This window comes from Ischnura elegans, chromosome 6, assembly GCF_921293095.1.
Source record: "Ischnura elegans chromosome 6, ioIscEleg1.1, whole genome shotgun sequence".
Taxonomy (NCBI): domain Eukaryota; kingdom Metazoa; phylum Arthropoda; class Insecta; order Odonata; family Coenagrionidae; genus Ischnura; species Ischnura elegans.
Window position 1 is genome coordinate 69,260,351 of NC_060251.1, and position 24,633 is coordinate 69,284,983.

General features: G+C 39.5%; 1 protein-coding gene across 1 annotated transcript in view; it reads left to right on the forward strand.

The window, feature by feature from the left end:
* Positions 1-282: 282 nt before the first annotated feature.
* Positions 283-24,633, forward strand: part of LOC124161383 — a 486,573-nt gene continuing 462,222 nt past the window's right edge. The window contains exon 1 of the mRNA XM_046537699.1: positions 283-1,278. Within this exon, the coding sequence (XP_046393655.1) occupies positions 283-1,278 (996 nt within the window). The remainder of the gene's footprint in view (positions 1,279-24,633) is intronic.

Sequence of the window (24,633 nt, forward strand, 5' to 3'; positions counted from 1 at the left end):
AGCGGGGCCCCGCGGGCGGCGGCCCTGCGGCGGCGCGACGACCGCGCCTGCGGTCGGCGGATGCGGTCCTCCCGGAGCGGGGGCGGCGACGGTAGGGACCCCGTGGGGGAGCGGAGGCCCTCCGGGCTGGGCTGGTCGCCCGATGGGCCCCCGCGACATGTGGACCCCGCTGAGAGCGAGGACGGGAGGTCCTGCCTCCGCGCCTCCTGCTGAACCGCCGCCGCCGCCGCCAACTACGCCGCCGCCTCCAACACCACCACCTCCACCTCCACCCTCTCCGCCATGGCCCCCGGGGGCGGCCGGCGGCGGCGGGGCCCCTTGGAACACGACGACGACCCGCACTGCCGCGGAACCAGCACCAGCAGCGCCAACCACCACCACCAGCACCACCGCGGCCGGCGGCGACACCACCGGCACCGGAGGCGGGAGCGGCGCGGCCCCCGCACGGCCGGGGTCTTCTTCGGCCACCAACCGCCGGTGCGCGACCTACTGCAGCGGTGGCGCCGTTGCCTTGCCTCGCTGCTCTTCTTCACGGTGCTCCTGACTGAGCATGCGGGCGGCGCCGTGGCGGCCGAAGACCTCGGGGGACATGTGTCCTCTGCGGCGCCCCCGCCGCCGCCCCCACGCCCCCCCGAGGCGCTCTCGGCGGCGGCGGCGGTTCAGCAGGTGGCTTCCCCCGCCACCTCCAACATCCCCACCGCTCTTCCCCCGGCCCCCGCGCCGCCCCCAGACCCACCCCCACCCCAGCACCAACAGCAACCCCCTCCTCCTCCGTCCTCGCCCCCGCCGGCCCCGGGGGCCAACGGTCCTCCGCCCCCGGACCTCTCCGACGTGGACAATCGAACTTGCGCGGCGGCCGCCAGGGACGTGTGGGCCCCGCCCCCGTCGGAGGCCGTCGTCGACTACGAGTGCCCAGCGGCCTGCCCCCGCGGTGGCGGCGGCGGCGGCGGAGAAGACTCCTCGAACGGGTCTGCCAACCAAACCACTACTCAGTGCCTTTACTACTTGGAGGAGATGTCGCAAGGAGAGGCGGCCTGCGCAGCGGGCGAGGCCCGTCTGAGGTCTCTCCACCTCAAGCACTGCTGCGAGTCGAGCGTGTGGGCCGCCTTGTCCCCGGAGGCCAGGGCAGGCGGGCCGAGAGTCTGCAAGGACTCGGTGCGAAGCATCCTCGAGGCGGATGAGCTGTCCCGCAGGATTACTTGCGAGTTCGACAACGTCCTTGACCGCTACGATTGTGGCCAGGTGTACTCTGTCCGCTTTGGCTGCGACAATTGCAAGGTGAGTGTGCCGCGAGCCGTTTCCTGGATACATTCCCAAACCCTCCCTTTCACACATTTTGGTGACCCCTTACATAAATTTTCACACCCTCCCACCAACTTAGGCGTCTCTGGTGACCCCTACGAATGACTACCCACTCACCCAAGTTTCCCCCCACATTTTTTCTCCTCTACCTTCTTCGACAGTGTTTACGTGTTTCGTGCTTTTGAGTGCATGTCAAACGATTAGTTTGAGAAGAAACTTTCTCGGCAGCCGGTGTCTTAGTTTCGTTTGACTGGGACCTGCGTTGCAGTTCCCACCGTTATTTCGTTGGGGAAGGAAAGATACTCGCTAAGATGGTCGAGTTCTTTCCCTCCCATTAGACTACGAAGAATATTCCCACTTTCCAGTGACGTCGTTTCGTTTAATGAGGACTTCGGCTGAGTTCCCTACGGTATTTCGTGTCCTAGGAAAGAAATCAAAATGGTTTACCCCTAAGTTGACTCATACCCATTTTCTTTCGATCGAACTGTGAAGGTTCCTACCACCTCTCCCTGTGTTATCGCTTCCTTCGTCGAGACTTGCGTTGCAGTTCCCACCGATATTTCGTACGGCAGGGAAACATTTACGTATGTTTTACCCTGAAGCCGACTTACACCTCTTTTTCTTCTTCGAGGGGAATTTCCCAAGGATTTGGTTCCCTTCTCATTGCCTTTATATCTCATTTCTCACCCAATGTCACTCTTCACCCGTAGGAATTTCCAAATTCGCATCTAGTGGCGTTACATCGGCGATGGTTTTCGTGTGACTGATAAGGTGAAATGAATGCTTTCACTAAGCCTTTCATGCGACGAAAAATTTCTTGATGTTACAAAACGTGGTTCAATACTAATCGCGTAAGAGTTAGTGGGCCTTAAACGTGTGCTGCGGATCGAATTTTGGAGCCATTATATCGAAATGGGAACTAGGCTCCATTCTATTTTTTCAACATGGTGGACGCTGAGTGAATCTCCGAATCCGAAAAGATATCACGAAATACCAGTTTAATGGATTATTTCGCAGATCACGTTTTTAGCCTCCTTGATTATTGAATTTTGAAAGAGATGCATTTTAAAATTAACGCTTATCCATTACCGCGGGTAAAAAAGTTAACTTCCTCAATGCACTAAATAGGATTTCTCTGTCTCTTTACTAAAAAAGTGCTTTGCCAAGTGTGATATGGTCTGTTTTCTTACTGCTTCATTTGGTTAATGCAAATGTAGTGACCTTCTGAGGAAAAATCATCGAGGTATTGGTATTTTCCGTGCCGTGTGAAGCGTTATTTTATATTTTTTCGCAGCATGGGGGTTAGCAAATGAAACTTTTTTCTTGAGAATATACTATATTTATTTGAGTGAATTCGTTGAATTTAGTTAACTTGATCAATGATGGGCGGCTTCTTGATGATTAAAACCATATTCTATCTCTCCGTTTATATATACTATCATGTAACTTACACTTTTGTATCAATCTGATGTTCTTACAATATATAACGGTAAACGACGTTCATAAATCAGAGAAATACCAGTTAGAGCTGTATATTTTTCATCTGTGGATGGATAACGCTTAGAGCAAAGTTATGTTCAATGTGCAGTAGTCCATGGATTTTATTTGTCCAAAAATGAATGTGCTACTTCATTTACCTGACGAATTATTTCGTAAATTATGGCACTGCGAACATTTTAAGGATCAACCCTGTTATATGAATCGTAATCACTGCTCTGGTAAGCCTTTACCGCTTTTCATTACGCAAAAAATAGGTGAGGCATGAAATAATGGCCGCATATGTGAATGCATACAGTAAAGTGGTGTGCATCCTTTACTTCTGATATATTTTAAGAGAATCGCGTGTTTAATTTACTTGGTACATCTGGAAGGAACGTCAGAATGTCACTCTAAGAAACAATTTTGTACCGCAAGGCACTCTTAGGCGCACTTATTGTATGAGATCGTTCATTTCGAATGGAGAAAAACATTTTTATGGATTCTCAGCTAATTTATATGGGTACATCAAGGCATTTTCATTCGGAAACGAGCGATTCCTTTTACGTTCAATTTTATGGTAGATTACGTTTTCCTAAATCCTGATATTAAAAGATTAAAACTCGTTAACTGTCTTATGAGTGTCCTGATAAGCCCGAGCTAGCATTTTCTAGATCAATTTTTGCAAATGGGGATTTCACTCTGTAGAATTCATCTTTAAAGCTATCACACAAGCTTGTTAGCTCAGTCGAAGAACGATTGAGGAACAATTGCACTCATATACACATTCAGGAGGAGAAGTCACTCACTGGCACAAGTGGTGATTTTTCTGGAGTCAAGTGATCCCTCATCCAAAGATCTCATTGGTGGCGTGCTCATAAAGAGAAAATAGACGCATTAATCCAACATTTATTTCCCGATGGTGCAAAATTGTGAAGAATTTCAGCTCTGAAAACAAATGAGTGATTGATTCTATGTATCCTTCCCATGTTCCTCAGCCATAGTTCCCTCGGTCGTTTCTTTTCGATTAGGGGCACTCCCGTTTGCTAAGAAAGTTTATGTTATGCTGCATTTGAATACGTACTGCTATTAGCTTTGTGGCGGGTCCTAATGGCCATTGTGATAAGAAGATAGGGGAGACAAGACTTGAAAACGATAAAAAGAATAATCGAGTGAATTTATTTTAATTTGGCATTTATTTCGATTTATAATTCATAATTTTTAAGCATTTAGTACCGGGAGCACGTTTGATTGCCAAAAAAAGGGTCAGAATACATTAGTGCATCCTTTACTTTGCTCTTTTAAAGATTTTATGATGGAGGAATTTGAATATGAATGGCTGGTTTCTATCCCATTCATAGCCTTACTCAATGAAATTACCACTTCACTCCAAATAAATCTGGAATTTGAGTGCTAATGATACTTTCAGCTCGACACTTTTGCAATTTTAAGCAGGGAGTGAGCTTTATCTATCATGCACGAATGCTTCTTACAATTTTTTCCGGTGCTACTGCACAAATGCATGAAAGTGTTTGGGCTTGGATTTCGCGAAGAAAGTACTCAATTAGATACAGAAATATATATGCCAAGAAAGCAGCATTGGTTTTGCAATTATATCTTTCTGTCAGTGCTTCTGGCCATATTTTTGGGGAATACATGAGAAATGAATGAATGAGTTTCACATTCTCAATAAGGACCAGATATTTTATTAGATAAATATCCCTTTTTTGTAGTGAAAATGATTTATGAAACCTTCACATTTTTGGGTGCACCAACCAAATTCTGTGCTCGCGATCCTCGACATTATTAGCTCGCACAAATTAAACTAATCCTTTTGGACATGGAATCACATCTCTTCGTACTAAATTGCACCCCTCGCAAAAATCCATCGCACTTTCTTGAGGAACCGTTTATTTTCGACATGGCGATTGTGTAACAGCTTCCCTCCGAGGCTAATTCGCCTCGCTACTCTTGCGATTGATCGCTGTATCTCCCGGGCACCCGAAAAGGTCCCCTTCTCTCTCTATCTCTCTTTCGCTCTCTGTCGCCTCGAAAGCCTTGTTCGGTCCTTTCCATTTACACGACTTTAAACCGCCCTCATCATGGCGTATAATTTGTACTCATCGCGGGATTGCTTGAACGATTGAGAATAGATATCTTTTTGAGCAACACGGAGAACATCATCTTAGAGCGCCACTATATTCCCACGTCCGATAGAAGCGATAAATTTAGTGAGATATTTTGCCGAACGGATAGATATGCAACTTCCTTTTTTTCCCCGAACCATGTAGGACTTTAATGAATGCTAATCGTAATTTCGTATTTCCTTTTTATGCGTAAACGACTGGTGTCCTAACACCCCCTGCCTACTTGCAGGGTAGTATGTAGATGTAGATGAAATAAGGGTATTATTAAAGTACTCCACCGGTTAAAAGGACGCATAATTCCAGCTCAATTGGGTGTATTTAGTCCTTCATGATGTCGTATTGCTGCTCCATTTGCACTTTTCGGTCCATTTTTTTTATTATAGTATTTTTTTTCAAAATAATTTTTAGGAAAAAAAGTTGACGTGATTGATTGTTTCCCTATAAATTTTCTTATTTTGTTGTTTAAATTAAAAGTCCACTGGTTTTAATAGTATCCATGTTCTATCAAAGAGTTTTTTCATGGAAAATTTTTGATAAGTGATATCTCTTGAAATAATGTAAAATCCCTTGAGCCCTTGTATAATAGCAGTGTGATGTCGACTAATGATGCTAATCTTGTCGTTGGATTTGATGCTAGCATTAGGACTGTCAAGTCAGCCTCGACGTTGGGCCGCAAAGGGTTGAAACGTAGGGTATAATAGTACTGCATGAAAGAAGTGACTTTGTTCGCAGCCACGCGTGCGCGTGCAAATTTATGCACACCAAGAATTAAGTTCGCCATGAAAATATATTTGGCTTAACCGGAATCCGAACCCAGATCTCCAAATTTCCGGTCAGGCGTCTTAGCTAATTATACAACCAAGCCATCGTCTCAGAGCGAACTTGGGGTTGGGTTTTACCGTAATCTGGATATCCGGGTTCGAATCCCGGCTAAGCCAAACATTTTTCATGTCGAACTTTATTCTTGGTGTATATAATGTCGGCTATCATCTTGAAATTTTTGCAGCAAATATCGTTGAAATTTTTCATCATTTTACTGTTTCTCGAGAACAAAAAATTTTGCAACTGAGAAAACATTGAGGCTAAATTCTCAAATGTGAGGAGCAGAAAAGTATTGAATGGGATGTACTCGGTGTATTAGGAAAATTTCAAGTGAAAAGCACTAATAATATGCAAGTAATCGATAATTTAAAAACCGGTTGAGTTTTTATTTACAACTATTGTGTGAATACAACTATATTTATTACTTTTTAATGCATCGTTATTAAAGTAATCTATGATTAAGAGGACAGATTAAGAGAGGGCATAATTCCAGCTTAAATCTGTCGTATTTAGTCCTTTTTGGTGTCGTTATTTCCTGCTTTATGCAGACGTAAACTATCGACTTGAAATTTTAACAGCACACAACGTTAACTTTGTCAACATGTTTCTGTTTCACGGCCATTATTAGAAAACAATGCTAAGATTGGTTTGACGCAGCTCTCCATTTCTCTCTCCTAACCGCTAGCTTTTTCATAGCGACCTATTTCTTCTCTCTTACATTCTTTATAACCTGCCCAATGTACCTAACTCGGGGCCATCCCTTGCCCTTCTTCCCTTCCATTTATACGTCTATGATTGTTTTCACCCCGTTTCTCGAATATAACCATTTTTATTTGAGATAAAACTGAGGTTAAATTTTCAAATGATAGTCGCAGAAAAATATGGAATGGGATATACTCAATATTTAGGAAAAATTTCAATTTGATAACATTTGCCATAAGGGAGTAATCGGACACCAAAAATACCGATCAAGATGGGGGTATGAGTCCATTTAAGGTAGGTTTACACGGCACATTAGCTAATTACTCTTTCCGATCTCCCGTCAAAAATTGAACTTCTCTCTTCATTTCACAATGAGCCTCACTTTCTTTCAGTGTATCTACAAGTCCTATTCTTTCCTCCCCTCCCCCTTACCTAACATTTTGTATTCCAACGTGGTTTTTTTGTGGAATAAGTGAAATACAGTAATAATTGTTATTTTTGTCCAATTTTTTAGTTTTTATATAAGTTTTTTACACCTTAAGGTAGGCTTACGTTGAGCGTTATAACGGATTATTGCGATATTTCCCGCTCGGTATTGGACATCCCCTTTCAATTAGCATTAAGGCTTACTCTCTTTCATTTCATCTATGAATACTATTCTTATTCTTCCTTTTCCTCGTTTACTCAAAATTCTACCCTCTAACAGAGATTTTAGCATTCCCACTCCGCCCACTGTTAGCTCCATGAGAATCCTCTGTCTCTTCCATATCTCATGTAAATGTTTCTCCTCCTCATTATGTCTAGTTCTTCGTCGTTCCTCTTCCTCTCAGTCAGTTTTACTTTCTCGATTGTTCTACACACCCAAGCATTTAATGACTCCTATCTTTCCTCGTCCTCCTTCCTTAGGATCCATGTATCCGCACGATAAGACTCCCCACTTCATATAAGCCACTTAACCAGCCTTTTCTTCACACTCGTCCATAACGTTCCTCTCATCAGTTGAACGCATCAACCAGTGCCAGTAATCCTTTCGCCTATGGAACGACTCCAACAATCTTGGCGAAAAGATAGTCATTTCTGATCTAAACGACTTAAGACCATGAAAAATGTTTCCGCAGTCAAAACATATGTTTTACGTATTGGTGGTTGACAATTCAACTAAAATATTGCATACATCTTCTTAAATAAATGCCAAGCATCACCATCAGAAAAATACAGTAGAAAGAACTATGCTGTTACTGTAGTCTATCGACTTTTGTACCAAAATGATTAGAACTTTGTGAAAGATACCCCAAGACATTCATTTATTAATGGTGGTATGAGAAAAAAACATTCATTAGTTGGTAGGGTACGTTGGGTCGATCAAATTCAATGTTTCAATCATTCCTAGTTTTTGCAATGGAAAAGTTGAACTTAGCGTGGTATTAGTGTAAGGAAATGTTTATTTAACCGTGGCTGTCAATTTTTTCAATTTTTGTTTTTGATCGTCATTCGTGTAATGTTTGAATTTAACATATTTGTTGAAAAAATTGCGGAAATGTTGAAAGCGTGTCAAGTTTGGGTCCGATGGTTGAAAACGTGTTTGAAGAAATCGGTTGGACTGTTTCTAGAAAGATATTTAGTCTAGCTAACCCGATTTATATAAAGTGAATGGTAGTGTTAATAATGTTATTTCTCCCGTGGTAATGGTTTTGTGAATCTTTTAGAAGTGCCCGAAGGTCAATTAAACTTGCCCACCAAACTATTGATTATTAATTTATCTACATTTTATTTATTATTGAATATATCTATAATTAATATGCCGCAGTGCTGGTAAAACATGTAGCAGCAGCACTTGTTATTACTTAATTTGATACTCAGTTGCAAAAATATTTTATCTAAGGAGCTATAAATTATCCTCTCGATCTCTCTGAAGATAATAGTTCATAGTTGAATGGAGCGTTGTTGTTCTCGGGTTAAGATTTGATTACGAGTGATGCTATCTCATGTTATTACATACATTTTGTGTGGAATAACTTGATGGATGATTCTGATTTACTGGCTAATCGTAAAATCAACATGATTCAGTTTTGCCAAGGTGGAAGGTGAGCTGCGGGAGGTCAATTTGAAGCATTAGATGCGTGTTATTTATCATGCCAAATATAACGTTTCCGTGTGGTGATTATTTAATGTTTGCATAAACAATTGGATTACTGTGTATCTAATTTCAAATGCCTCGTTAGTATATGCTTTGGTAGTGCAATTGAATGAGTCCAATAAATGTAATATAATACGGACCTGAATATTCTCCCGAGTCCTAACGGTTGCGTACACTCGATTAAAACACACCGCACCGCACCAGTGCTTGTACTGGTTTAGTTACTGGGATTGTCAGACAGAGGGGGTTGAGGTTGTGAAACTTTAATGCTATTTTCAAGTTTAAAATCAATCATGGCGATGAATTTTTACCATAAAGGTTAAAATTTTCGCTCAGCATTTAACGGAGTTAAGATCCCATTCTTTCTCTTGTATATTAAAAAAGTTAGCTTTAAAATGTAGACTTTTTTTTATCTACAACAGCTTCTGCAAAATCTTGTCTCATTTTCTGTCAGATAACGACAATGGTTGTGATGTGGAGGAAATGTCAGAGCTAACTTGATTTAAATTAACAGCCATCATCGTTTTAGGGAAACATTACGCGGATATCATTGAAATTGGCATAGATTTGTGTTCTTTCAGCAGACTTGGCAGGCGTGTCCAATTGAACTACTATCGAAGTTGGCCCACTGCTCCGTTCGAGAACTTGTTTGAATTGATCTAGAATAGGTCTTGAAGACCTTTTACTCCGTATTGCAAGGGATCTCTGGAATGGGAAATTTTATTCTTAAATTGATTGATTACTTATTTGATTAATAGCGGTCACTTTTATAAATGCCAATAATTTGCAAAACGGAATATCTTCGTTACATGTAAATGAGTTTGTGGTCATAGCACTGGATACCTTGTTGTACCAACCTATATTGTGTGTGAGTTTTATTTTGTAAATGGATCAGCAGTTAAACTGATGAACGAAACGATGATTGTGGATAGCTAAGTAAATGCCGTCATTATGTTGGTGGTAAATAGAGGTCAGGATAACTTTTGTTGAGTGATGGGGAGCATCAATGTAAAGCGAATATTACGTTGAGGTTGAGAATCTCGAGTGTTATTCCTGGGGTGCCTTTCAATTTACCCTGTTAGGCGAAAATAGTAACTGTGATACAAATTAGTTTCGGTCATTTCGGTCATCTAAGTGCTGTTCGTTGAAAAAACATTTAAGATGCAGTGGATGAAAGTGATTGGTATCAGTTAACCCAGTGTAACCCAATTTTGCTTCTGAGCAACATCAAAAATGTATACATTTTCTGCCCTATTTAGGAATTATCTCAACTACGCATAATTTTTTGGTGTAAGTTGCAATGAAGAAATATTTAGCTGACACGATAATTATATTTAAGTGCAAAATTTTCAAGTTTTCAAAATGAAAAATCTATAAATTTGATTTCTCCCAAAAGCAGCTCTGGGTTAGAAAAAGTTTAAACGCCCTGCATTATCCTCTAAGTCTTGTTTAACTATTTTTAATTCTAGTGTCGGTTGCTCAGTCGCAAATTCAGATTGAACTTTTTGTGTTTATTTTAGCCGTCTTCAGTTAAATTCCAGGCGATATCTTAAAATACGGAACGGTTACATTGTCATAAAAGAAAATAAATATGCGGTAATTATGAAATGGATTTTATTGTGCCTTCCTCTTCCACCACGTAATAATTCTCGAATGAAAGTGTTGTTAAGTCAATGAATTTTTTCTCGGCAGTTAATGGGATAACTGATCTTTTCATAGGGTTCCGAGTCCGCTCAACCTTCTCACCTTGAGATTCCTATTCAATAGTCTCCCTCTCCTCCTATCCCCCCTACTTCCCATTCTCTCGTATCCTCCCTCCACTCAAATTTCTCAGCCAATTAAAAGGCCATCCTCAAACTCTGAATCTATTCATACCCTTAGTAATCTTGAAAAGGCAAATATTGCCGGTAAAATCTCGCTTCCAGCAACGTAATATCTTCATTTGTGGTTTATCTCGCTGTCTTGCAATATGGAAAGCCAGCTCGGATAGGGAGACTTAACTCTATAATTTATGAAAACTCTCACGTGTAATGTATATTGGGGTTTTCAGGGTGAAATTTCGGGTGAATCAAAGGTAGAATGCTGGACATTATTCATTTATTACCGACGGAAAAGTAGCTTTATTTACTGCCATGGAACAGTTGCTAGGCTAAATATGATTCTCGCATATATTTTCGGTTATACTTCGCTTTCCACTTCAAAACATCTTTATCTGTGGTTTCTCTTGCTGTGTAGCAATCTAGAAAGTACACAGTGAAACAGTCATCTTAATCTTTATCACACTAATTGACCCACATCGGGTAAGGCACACGTTCAAATATTTGTTTCATGTTAGGCTCTGGGTAATGTAAACTGTTATCATTAATATTATTGATCTCCACCAACTTATGCTTGTATTGTAAAAGTTGCAATTGAAACTCCGATCCTTGAGCTAATTATTCGAAAACTTAATGTATATACTTGTAATTAGAATCTCTCTTAATGGTAGCATATGATAGTGGAGCGTATGGAACATAGTTACTACCTCTAAAGGGACCATTATAATAATATTTACTCTCAAGTTGTACTGTTTAGTTATGATATCTACATTATCTTACCAGCTCATGCATTTTAAGTCAAAGAATGAATATTAAATACCACTGATTTATGAGGTTTTATCCTAATTTTGTAGGCAATAAAATAACTTCACTTATGCAAGATTGACCTCCGTTTTTGACTGAACAGTTTATTTAGAAGCGATGCATATCGTCTTAACGACGGTTATTGGTGTTTTTATTCTTCAGATTTATTTCTAGGAGTATAAACAATGATGTTTTCTAACAACCACAGGAAAGAAAATGCTCCTAGCAGCTTCTTATTGTGTACCGTTTCATACCATATATTAAAAATGATGGGAACATCGACTCAATATTAATACCGCTTGAGACCCATCAAAATAATAGAGAATGAGTGGAATTGGATGAAATTTGCCATAAAGTTATTTGGCTTACCTGAGATGTGATCGCGGATCTCCTTATTGTCGATCAGGTGTGCTATCAGTTACACCACCTAGCCATCTTCTTTGAAGGAGAATTAAAGACTTCCTAGGCTTAAGAAGATGACTTGGTGGTGTTATTGATAGCATGCACGACTGGCACTCGGTGTATCCGGGTTCAAATCCCTGCTAACCTCTTCAGACACATGAGTCTCTGAGCTGTTTTATTTATATTTCTGGCTCCTTTAACAATCAGGGTGAATGTAAAAAATAACATCACTGTGGAATTTGACAGAAACATATATCAACAAATGTTTTACAGTATATTATAATCCATTTTCGGGTGTACGTCTGCGTGCTTAATATTTGTCTCAACGTTTCATTCCACTTACTGGGAACGTCGTCAGGAGAATGAAAATATAAACATCTATCGTACCAATTAACAAATAACAATTCCCATTACAAATGGAAGGTATATATGAGATTCCGTGTTCATGTGGGTCTAGTTACATCGGACAGACCAAACGGAAGATAGTGACAAGGCTGAAAGAGCATGAAAGGGCGCTGAAGGCAAGGCAATGGGAAACTTCAGCTGTCGCCGATCATTTTATGCCGGGACCAGGACACGAGATCCTCCTGAATGAGGCCAAAGCCATTGCAAGAAAATCTGCATATTATCCACGGCTTATTAGAGAGGCGATAGAAATTTCTAAACGACCTATGAATTTTAACAGGGATGATGGATATAATTTAAGCCATGCGTGGAAGAGATATATTTCGAAAATTTAATAACAATATTCCACTTTTCATCTTCCTTTTTTATAGTAGATGTTTTAAAGAAGTTGGCTTTTATTTTATTTTTATTTACTTTTTTAAATACCTTGACAACAATGGACCAGTTTTTCTAACGGTACGATAGATGTTTATATTTTCATTCTCCTGACGACGTTCCCAGTAAGTAGAATGAAACGTTGAGACAAATATTAAGCACGCAGACGTACACCCGAAAATGGATTATAATAGTGCATCTAATCGCTGCGAAAATCTTAAAACTAAAATTTTACAGTATATTACGCATCAGTGGCGGATACAGAATAGGGACAAAGGGGGGGGGGGTAAGTGAGGTTTAAAGTCCAGCAGTATTGGGGGTCGGAAAAGAATTACCATTCTATCTAGAGTAAATTGGATACTCAAAGGGGGGGGGGGGTGTGTCGTTAAACCCAAATGAGCTAAATAAGAACGAAATAGAAACTTGAAGCTTGTACGTGGTGGAAGGGCTCCATAATATCAATAACAGTTTGTTACTTCCACAATATATTTAAAAAATATATTTTGATATATATATTTTGATATATATATTTTAAATATATATTTTTAAATAATACATTTTTTGACCGGTTTCGGATATTACACCATTGTTAATGAAGTATATTTTCTGTACTGATAATGGTGTAACAGCCGAAACCGGTCAAAAAATAGGAAATTTTAAAATATATTGTGGAAGTAACAAAATGTCTGTTATTGATAAATAATAACGAAATATAAATGTAGATATAGTGTAAATTACGCCTTCAGTACTTAACCTCTCACATGAATGTGCTAAAATCTATTTTGAGATCTATGTTTGCACTGTGAGCGCGAACTAACATTGGGGTTTGGTAAAGTACCCCGCTTTAATGAGTAAATAACAAGCGTGGGCCTAGTTTACCTCTCGTGATAAATGTGGAGACGACGTAGTATTTCTCAGCTGGTGTACCCATAGAACGAATGGTTGCTTGCGAGAGCCGGTGATTCATCTTCCGGAAAGAGGAGCAGGAGCTGTGTCACGTTATTTATAGATGGAATGATATGAATCACCGGTTATTATCCGAGATATCAAAAGAATAAAAAACACGCTCCAGTCGAAACGGCTGTTTATTCTGAAAATCGTTCACTTTATACTCGTGTGTTATAGTAAAAAAAAACTGTATGAGATCATAAACGTCGATTAGATTTGGCGAGTTGCCATGAAGTAGCCAGAGAGGCTAAGATTTTAAATTAATATTATTTACATAATTTCATTCAAAGAATTATGTATCCTTGGAAGTTTAAATGAGGTTGACAATGCTGTACGAAGTCATTCAGCCAAGTGCATTGAACGAATAAGTGATTACCATGTATTTTGGTTTCTTGATTTAACGGTGAAAATTATTTCTCTGTGTTTATCCCTTAAGAGGATGCTCTTCTTCCTTTTGCTCGATCGGCCTCTTTTGGTGATGCTCGCTTAAAACTGATTATTATTATAGTATTCAACCGAATAAGGTAGGCTTCCATGGAGTAATAAAGAAGTATTCTGGGAGCCTCCCTTTCCTTCAAGCACTGCCCTCCTCAATTATTTGTAAGACCGACTCCCTTTCATTTTATCTAAAAATTCTATTCTTTTCTTTCCTCTCCCTCGTTTACCTGACATTCTACCCTCTAACACCGTTTCCAACATCCCCTCCCCGCTAAGCACTCCCTCTATCCATACCTTCTGTCTAAAAGCTGCCTCTCCTCACCCACCATATCCATAGCTTTGTCGTTTCCCCTCCTCTCCATCCACTTCACCCTCTTCATTCTTCGCCACACTTACATCTCGAATGCCTCCAGTCTTCTCTCGTCCTCCTTCCTAAGTGTCCACGTTTCCGCACCGTAGATGGCTATACTCCACGTCAAACTCTTCACTAACCTTTTCTTTAAACTCTTACATGCGATCCTATCATAAGCTCCTTCCTATTCACGAACGCCTCCTTTGCTAAATCATCTAGAAATTTTCACAGTATTAATATAGAGTGAATCTAAAGATAAACATTTACAACATTTTCATTTGTCTCGAACTTGACAATTTAACATTTTAATTATATTCTCAGATATAATTTTAACTTTTTAAATATTTGAGATGCACGAAAATGTTTTACAGGGTCTACTATGCCTTTTCGGAAAATTTCATAATAGTAACGCCAGTAATACATCACAAAAAGAGGGCCCAGAGAGAGGTACACGTCCTATCAATATGAATTATGTGCGAAGAATGAAACCACAAACTACAGAATTCAGAATAAGTTATTAGAAACGGAAATTCCTTGAGATCTATTACTGGATTTCAATGTCAGCTTATGTGTGGTAACTATACTTCACGGGTTACCTGATCTTTGATTTTTATTATGTAATATTTTCTATAATTTTTTAGCCTTTCAAGCTCATTTAGTCTTCCTTCCCTCCTTTGGACACAATTATTGAAATTATTTTCGTAGGTAAAAATTATTCCAAGGTTCTTTCTCTACTAGTGGTTTAAATTAATATTGTTTTGTATCCCGTGTCATTGGAGGAATTTTAAAAGAAATTTTAAGGGGTATCAAGCTGCTCTGGATATATTTTACGTATTAATTCTGTAAGCTGTATCTCCTCAACGTAGTTAAGTGGCAGTTCGCCGTTTTCAACCAATTCGTAGTATACCAAATGCCTAGTCAAATAAATAACCCATCTGTTATTCCATGACGTTAGAATTTTTGATCCAGATTCGCTCCGAAGCAAACCGGCTGTTTCTCCATCTGCGTGGTAATGTACAAGATTTGAAAGCTTCCTGGTATGACGGATATTTTGAAATGCGATTAATAATGCAGGTTTTTTCCATAATTTTTCATCGGTGGTAATTTATTTATTCGGAAAAAAACCTGTGGAACTATATCGCTTTTCTGTTCGAGTAAAAATGATTTTCTCAAACGCTTTTTGCTAAGTGTGGTGAAGTCATTAAAAAAAACTTGGAAATTATCATCTTGGGAATATTACACTTAGTGCACAGGGAGCATGTTTTGGTACGGGAGCGAGGTATGGATATTTAGAGCAGCAGATAAATGTATAGGGGAACCATTAGAAATGGGGTACTTCCAAAGAATGATGACGATAAAATGGTTCGGCGGAGCGTATCTAGTGCTAAGGAGAGTGGTAGAAGGGAGAAGTATTCTGAAAACCCTACGAAGGAAGTGGAACAACTTAGTTCACATTCTTAGTTCTTAGCTCGCATTACGATATATATTTTCCTGCTGAAAATAATCGTCGAAGGACAGGCCGAATGTGAGTCGGGGACCCATCAGTAGCTAAAAACTCCACCCAATGTGCCACCAAGATTCTTTTTCGTGAACCAGCTACGAGAAATTCTGAAGCCTCATACTTAGCCTCTTACCGTGCAGTCAAAAGAAGTTAGTTTTCATTTTTTACTTTTCCGCGATTGTCGAATTCACTCCATCTTTGTTAAAAACGATTCTTTAGGTGGGTCGAATAATTTCTTAAAAATCTTCATCCATGCAAAACTTTGCACATGCGTTTGAATTGAGATATTCCAGAATAAAAGCGGAAGTAATGTATCATGGTTGTTTAATAGACATTCATGTACATTTTTAACATGCAATTTTATGAAACATAATATAGTGTGAAACATATATAAATTAATTATGAACCGATACATTTTATTTTATGAAATATATAACACGTAGACTGTACTCACTAGATTTTTTCAGCAATTTGTGGTCCTAGTTAATAATTATTGACGCAAGCGATACCGTTTCAGTTACCTTAAGCCACGAACATTGACTTGGAACATGGTAATTTGATTTTCTGACGGCGTCAAAATAATGTGCCGCTGTGATTTGAATATTTGTATCGTCATATAATAGAATTTCATAATAAATTCATCAACTTAGATATAATTTTAAATCAATTAAAGATATTATCGGAACGATTTTTTCCAATGCCACAATTATATAACGAACTCCGTGGATCCTAAAAATAGACGTTTACTTCTTCAACTTTGAAAGTCATTTTCAGCTAGAAGCCCAATATTAGTAGTAGTAGTAGTAGTAGTAGAGTATTTATATTTTGCTATAAGATGGAAAATTAACTAATGTATTAGCGAATTAAATGTTACAATGTAATGTTGCGTACTTTTTCGTTACGCAAAATGATACTTACGATTTATTATCATTATCTAAATAATTTAGCAAAAACCGTCATTATATAAATAAGTTAGCAAAATAAAAAACATTGATATTATAGAATTTACATGCTAAAATAAATTGCATATAATTATATTTACTAGCCCAATGAGCACGTTAAATCGCACCTTGCTGGATCGATCTGGGGCCGGCATGTTAAGGGGTCTATGGATAGCACGAAACACATCATGTATGTGTTCGGCTACAGTAATAATGGTGCTTTTAACTTTAAAGTTGTATCAGTGAATACCATGGTAAGGGTTAATAATGTTTTTTTTCTCATCTGTACGTGTCAGGCACATTGGGCATGACGAAAGGTTAAGCGAATCTCACCAGCACCTTTAAAAAGTAATACTTCTGGATCTCAGCGCAGAATGTAAAATTTTAAAGTTTAAGGTAGTTAGTTTGGCATTGGCTGAAGTAAAGTGAAGAACTTGGACTACCTATTATTTACGAAAAGAGTCACTAAAAATATATATAAAATCAAACATAATTAGGAATGAAATATGGGTGCAATATTGCACCTCTGTACAATGAAAACGTCAAAAATCATTTATTAAGAGGTGATTACCCTAGTCAAATTGACTAGTTTCAACACTGCTTCGAACCTTTGCATACTGAACTGTTGATGACACACCTTGACTAAGTATTCGAAATGAAACTGGCAAATCCTAAATAAATATATTCTTTATAAACAAATGATGTATAAGAAGTATGTTTAAGCTGGAAAACTAAATACATTTCCGTAATTTAGGCGAAGTCGGTGTAGTGGTTTTCGTTTTGCGATTTTGGTACCAGAGATTTCCAGCCGCCTTGCCAGAATCAGGCTGTTTTTTGCAAATATCTTTCTTGTATGATCTTAGGTTTTCCCGGCGTATCAGTTGCAGAAAAGTTTCTCGGGTTTTCCACCGGTTGATGTAGTCCATGTCTCCCGACGTTTCGATCCGCGACTTGCTGAGGGGATCCTCCGAAGAAGGTCGAATTTCGGAAGATCCCCTGAGGATGATCAGCAAGTCGCGGATCGAAACGTCGGGAGACATGGACGACATCAACCGGTGGAAAACCCGAGAAACTTTTCTGCAAATATCTTTCTTATTTTATCATGAGCTCATATTTTCCCGCGCACATTTAGATTCATCACAAAAAATTTTCTTCTAATGAATGCCGTCTCAATAACGTCTTGTTAGGAACAGCTTCGCTAGCTCAAACAAACTATTTTTCCATCAGAACTCATGTTAAATTATCCTAATTTTTCCGCCAAGTAACTCAAAAATATCTAAATCGCATTGGAAGCCCTTTTCTTTGGATCATTCAACACGTAGACCGCCATGCCGGTCATAATGACCGGAGTCGAGTGGCTCCTGTCACGCCACGCCGGTCATACTGACTGGCCTCCAATCGACTGTTTCAAAGTGGATTTCTGACGCCGGAATGACCAGAATCTCTTGCTAACGTATGGGCCAAGATCGTTGTGGCGTCAGAGTATAAATATTTATTTTAAAGTAAAGTACAACATCACATTTAATGTTTTATGATCCGGGAATAGTTAACGGAATGAAAAACACTAATGGCGTCAGAGGACATATCTACTAAAACATCATGGCGGTCAACGTGTTAAAGTGTGTCTTTCAAGGAATATGTGACCATGGTTTCAGCAAGATCTTATTAATTTTACCGAGGCGCCCTAACGACCTTAAAAATTTGAGCACCTCCGCATATTAAAAAAAATATTTTCAAACGCTTAAAAATTTTAATATGTTTAAAAATTAAAAGAAGCTTTCATCCCCTATAGTCTTGATGTTTTTGAGAGTGATGTCGAATTTGAGAGGAGGTGATACCGCAAGGGGTGAATTGTTAGATGCTCCATGTCAATCCAAATTAACCGGCAGAATAATGGAATAATAGCTACAAAAATTGAAAAACTACGAAAATTACCCAGCATTCAAATTATATTCCGTCGGAATAGAAAACGCGAAGTATTTCGCACCCTTGATCGAAAATTATAATTATGTATTTTTTGAAAATTTTAACAGTTTGAATTTATTTTTAAATCAGTCGTGAATTTTCATGGGGCCTATAGTGTTCAATGTATTGATTATATAAATTTAAATTCATTTGAAACTAGGGGAATGGGATTCAAGATTCAGAGAATCGGGTTGATGTGGTGACTGGTGTTAGATTTCCAACCTGTAGGTCCGGGTATTAATCCAGGCACTGACGGAAAATTTTTAGACTGCCTTTCCAGAAACATTTCAGACTGTTTATGTCTGTTTGAGTGATTCTAGTATACCTGGACTAGTCATAGAGATACCTTTAAACCTTCACAGCATGTTGTAACATATATGATACACCACATTCATTGCCTGTTATTTCTTAAGTGCACAATTCTTCCTTTCTAACGCATAATGTATAAAAAATGATACACCCCGTCGTTATACTCTGTGGTTCTCTAAGCAGTCAGTTGTTACCAAAGGTGATCAGCTTCTAATTACGTTGAAATAAGTCAGCTCCAGTGGCGTAGCCATGGGGATGGGTTCGGAGTCCCCCTCCGAAATAAAAAAAAACAGAATTATTTTCCTTCATAAAAGAAAAGAAAAGATAGAAAAATCATGAATTTGCAAAACATTTATTTAAAATGGAAGTTTTTTCGATTATTAAAAGTGTTAGAATTAGTATAAAATCCTCTACCTAGTATCCTGTTTTTCAAAAATTTTCCCCTCTTTATTTGGACTCTCCCCAAAAGAAATTCCTGAATACGCCACTGGTCAGCTCCCCGCATGAGGGTCGAAGAAGAGGATTTACCAAAGTGATCAATTTATGTTATTAGCATAGGTACGGGCGCTAGTGAGAATTTTTCAATGAGTATGTGAAATGGAAACATTTTGTGGAAAATTGCAAAATTTGTGACACATGTTCATTTAATGTAAAAGATGTTTATAACCATGATGTATCATATGTGATAAATATTAAAATGATTACTTAAAAATTAAAAAAATAGCAGAAAAAGGTATTAAAACGTAGTAATTGAAGGGTTTCTGAATAAATTTGATGACATATTTTTGGCCTCACTTTTTGAGAAAAATTGTAGTGGATATACAATCGGATGCGATATTGGAACGTAAAGGAGACGTTGAATGATAGTGAGCGATTTTGTGGACGGGAACGGAACATTTTGAAATGCTTGAACCAAATTAGAACTAGTTCTATTTTTGTGAATGCATTCGCACGAATTTGGTGACTACAAGGTACATTTTAGTGTTCATTCACGCGTTCATACATTTAGATATTACTACTGGTGGTTCTTGCATCCACCAGGCGATGACGGGCCACTTCCAAACCTATGTTTTACATTAAATATTTGTATGGAATTACAAAGTTTTCTTTACTATCGATTATGTGAAGTAGATTCCATAAAGTCACGCCTGAAACAACGAATGTACAATGTGGCCGAAACAATACGGCCACACTCTAAACTCTGATCCCTCGATAACCGATCGCCGTAATTCTGAGATAAATCAATCCACAAATCCACGGAATACGGATGCTCAGAAGTCAGGCCCGAGGTGCGAAGGAACAAAGCCTGCACGTAAACCACCGACTCTTTTTCCTCCCTTTTCCTCACCGAAATCACAAGGCCAGCATTTAAAACTTCTTCTACCGCACGCATGGGCCTCACAAACCCTGAGGTTGCTTTCATTGGCGTCCACAACCGATAACATCTTCAAGAAATTACCGTCTTCTCACGCTTTTCACGTTGAAACACATGCAGTAAATACGACAAAGGATGGAGTGTCTGAGTTAGAGTGATTCCAGGCGCGGCCGCTAGGGGCGCTGCGGTAATCTTTGCATCGCCAATAGATATTCATGCAGTTAATGGTTAAGAGGTCACCCGTAGTGTAGAAACGTGCGAAGTAGAAACAGGCATGGCAGGGATTTTGTCGAAACGGAGACGTGAGTCGCGGGAAAGAGAGAGACACGGGACACGAAGAGAGAAATAACGTGTGTGCACGGTCCTATCGATTCCGCAGCCGGCGCGCAACAGACAAAACGACTACGCAGGGCGCATCTTCCGAAAAACGTTGTGAAATAAGAGAGAAAGAGAGAGAGAAGGCCCAAGAGAGGTTCGAAAGCCGGCGAGCGATGTTTCGCAATGTCCGTCCCATCCCACAGCGCTCCCCCAACCCCCTCAAACACCTCACACCCTCATACCCCCACCCCCTGTCCCATAGAGGAGCGAGGGAAAAGAATAATGGTAAGGAGAGAGACCGAATCACCACACCACTGGCCCATTTATATTTCGAAAACCCGTGGAGGGAAAAAAAAGTCTGTACCCCCCTCTGCGGAAAACAAAATAAAACGAAGGGTGGTTGGTTACCCGAGAAAAAAGAGGGTACAAGACGAAGTCCCGGCATATTCGGTAAACAAGAGAAGCGTGCGGGAGTCTCGAAATAAATGCGAAAGAAAAAATAATTTACATGAGGGGAAATGAAGGGAACACGAGTCTAACATTTCCGAACCTTCCCACGTCCCTACGTCGGAGCAATAAGGCTCTGGTCCGTGTTGGGTGCAGTTGCAAATCACGCGCGGTATCAACCGTTTCAGTGCGATTTTGACACGCAAATTGACGTCAAAAATTGTAATTTTTCTACAATAGATTCATTCGCCGTTAGGCTCTAACATCTCCGAACCTTCCAGCATCCCAAATCGTCGGATTAATAAGGCTGTGGTCCTTTCTGTAGGTGCAATGTCAAATCATGCGCGATATCAACAGTTTCAGTCCGATTTTGACACACAAATCGGCCTCAAAAATAGCAATTTTTCTACAATAGATTCATTCGCCGTTAGGGTATAAAATCTCCGAACCTTCCAACGTCCCAAATCGTCGGAGTCAATGCGGTTGTACTCAGAAGAATATGTGGCGGATGAGTTCAAACATCAACATGAATATAAAATAAACTAGCAAAAAGTGACGCCTCTCATGGTTGAAAATGTAGCTCATTTAGAAAGAAACAGTACAAATTTCCTCCAAATTATTTTTACTATTGACGACTGATTCATACAACAGTAGAAATTATCGGGCATCTCCAACCTTCATTGAAAGTTTAAATAAATAAAATATCTTAGCACCTTTCCACAGTTTTTTAAATAAAAAAAATCTAAATATGTCTAACTTCCACCAATTGGAGCCTGAATCTGTTGAACTTATTCATTGAAAGTGATAATTTATAATTTTTTTGAAAATTTGTACAACTTGAGTTTATTTTAAAAGCAGTCATGAATTTTCGTGGGGTCTATAGTGGTCAACACTGTTGGATTTCCACCCTGTAGGTCCGGGTACTAATCCCGGCAGTGAGAGAGAATTTCAGAGACTGACCCATGTCTGTTTGAGGGATTCTAGTATACCGGGACTAGCCGCGGTGATAACTTTACGGAATACAGAATGCAATATACAACTATGCGAAATTCTACGGAGGAAAAATAATTTACCTTGACCGGGATTTGAATCGAAATCGAGGGATCCGGATTAGAATCCCGATCAGGGCGAATGATTTTTCCTCTGTGGAGTTTCGCAATTCTGTTTGAGCGCTTTCGGGGAGTACTTCGTACCGTCCGTCAGATAGGACGGACGTTAAGCTGTGTTCCCTTTTTCGCCTTTCATTAGGAGCTAGTTCATTCGGGGTCCGAGGTTCCTTCACCCATCCTCCTTCAACGCTTGAGTAGCGCGCTCTGAACCCAGGTGCAGAGCGCGCTGGGCTGGGCTACCGGTGGTTACCTTACTGCTTGTCATGCCCCGAGCATGAGAACCATGGCCCAATCGCGAGAATCGTGTGCTAATGGCGAGAAATGGTGACAGGGTGCTTGGGGGACATGGAATTAATTGTAGCATGCTAGTGGCTGGCTCTCTTTAGCTAGATTTTTGCAAAGGAGAACCACTGCAGTGGGGAGGCAAGAATCAATTGCAGCTTGCCACTTTGTCTCCCGTTGTGTGGGCAGGCTGTTTTTGGTCCGTTTTGCGTGTTTTTTTTCTCCGCACCTTCACGCGATGTCGAGCTACAGTTGTGGGACTAAGTCTAAAATGCGCGTGTATAGATTCCACGTAGAACGCAAACTACGCGATGCATTTTCAAAAGCATGCGTCGTGTCATGCGAACACAAATTTACTCCAAAATTCACTTACTCTTTATTAACTTTTTGATATTCCATTATAAGTTTTCCTGAAAGCACACAATTACTTATACCACTTAATTTAAATAGCGCGACCCGGGTTTAAATGAATTATCATCATCTTCAGGCGCAAATTATGATTTGTTTTCATAATAATTTTGATTTAATTAATTTTTTTTAATTTTTTTGATAATTCATTGAGACTAGGGTCGCGCTCTGTAAAAATAAGTGGTGTAAGTAATTGTGTGATATCCAGGAAAATTTACAAATTTACTCGTCTCACGACTTGCACCTACGTGCGAGAATGTTTCGTATGAATTCAATGGTAGCGGCCACTTCGATTCCAACCACGAATCACTTCCTGCCGTTGTGATGTGGTGAAAGTCCGTCGGCTATGCGTCGCTCCATCTTCCGTCGCCGGACTGCATTTTATTTTCGCATTCAATACGAGCGGACCAATTCGACTCCAATCCACGAATCCACTTCCTGCCGCTCTCGAAACTCACTATCGCGGGCGCGAGGCAGGAGACCGCGAAGTTTACCTTCAACACAGGCAGACTGACACGCTACAAACTAAATCCTCCTTTAACGCTAACACAACCGGGGTGGTGTGGCTACCTAGGAGGACCATTGCACGTCATTTTGATGGCTAATAATTATTTTAAATATTTCTTCGTTTATGTCAAAATTAATTGATAACTACGTTGAATATAATCTTTTTATTTATTAATATAGACATCTGAGTAATTTTTTTACAAATAATTTTAGAATAAAAAGTTTTAGATCACGTTGCTTTTGTTTCCCGTGCCCTGACCTACCACACACAACTCGTTTTGGCAGATATGCTGCTTATTTTAATTAAAAATGTGATAAGGAATGTTTTATGTTAAAGTAAACGTGCGAACTAAACCATCGAAATGGCTAGACGTTAAATAGTTTATAGTGTATAGTTTTATAATTTGTTACATTGTCTTTTTTCCCTTTTTATATCATTGTTTGCCTTCCATTTGGTTATTTTGTAACTTGTGTGCATCCCACTTGGTAACTTTGTATGACGTAAGTACCACAATACCCTCCTTCCTATCTTCCCCACCTTGGCTACTCCTACTGATTCAATGTATATAAGGCCATACTCTCCCTGTATTTGATCCTGACGATATTGCACAGCGACGAAACTGGTCATTAGTAAACTCACATATGAAATTTACAAAGTTTTTTTCTTTAAAACTTTACATAGTGCCGTGATATCCTGAATAAAACGCGCGTTACCGTTACAAGTAAAATGTAAACGCTTAACCCGTTATATTGACGGGTTGTGGTCTTTTAAGGTGGACAGGTGTTTGAACTCCATTTCTATGCGAAAGAATCAAATTATGTTTAAAAAAATACTTGCCTTAAAATTTAAAAAAGCAAAAAAAAAATAAAACGTTAAAAAATTCTAGGTAATATGTATAAAAAAATAGAGATTAACGTAAAAAATTACGGGTCTGGTCCCTATACGAAGGTCTGGACGAAGTTAACCTTATCTTACGGACGCCAACATACTACGGAAGATCAGATCATATAAATAAAATAAGAGAGATAGATTGTAGAACAGACAGATTCCGAATCTCATTTTTCCACGATCAATAAGAGATTATAACGGCAGCAATAGAACTCGTAAATAGATTGCATGACTTGTAATGTAGCCTACTAACCTATGTAAAAATTAATGCATGTTTCTTAATTCAATTAGTATTTCTAACTGCATATAGTAGTATAGTTTGTTAGTATACGGGACGTTTTTAGTATTGTGTGGTGTGCATGAGGGAGTCCAAATGCATGCTGCATGCTGGTGATTGATCACCCCCTCCCAAACACCCTAGAGGTGGCTCGCAGGGTATTATGTAGATAGATGTA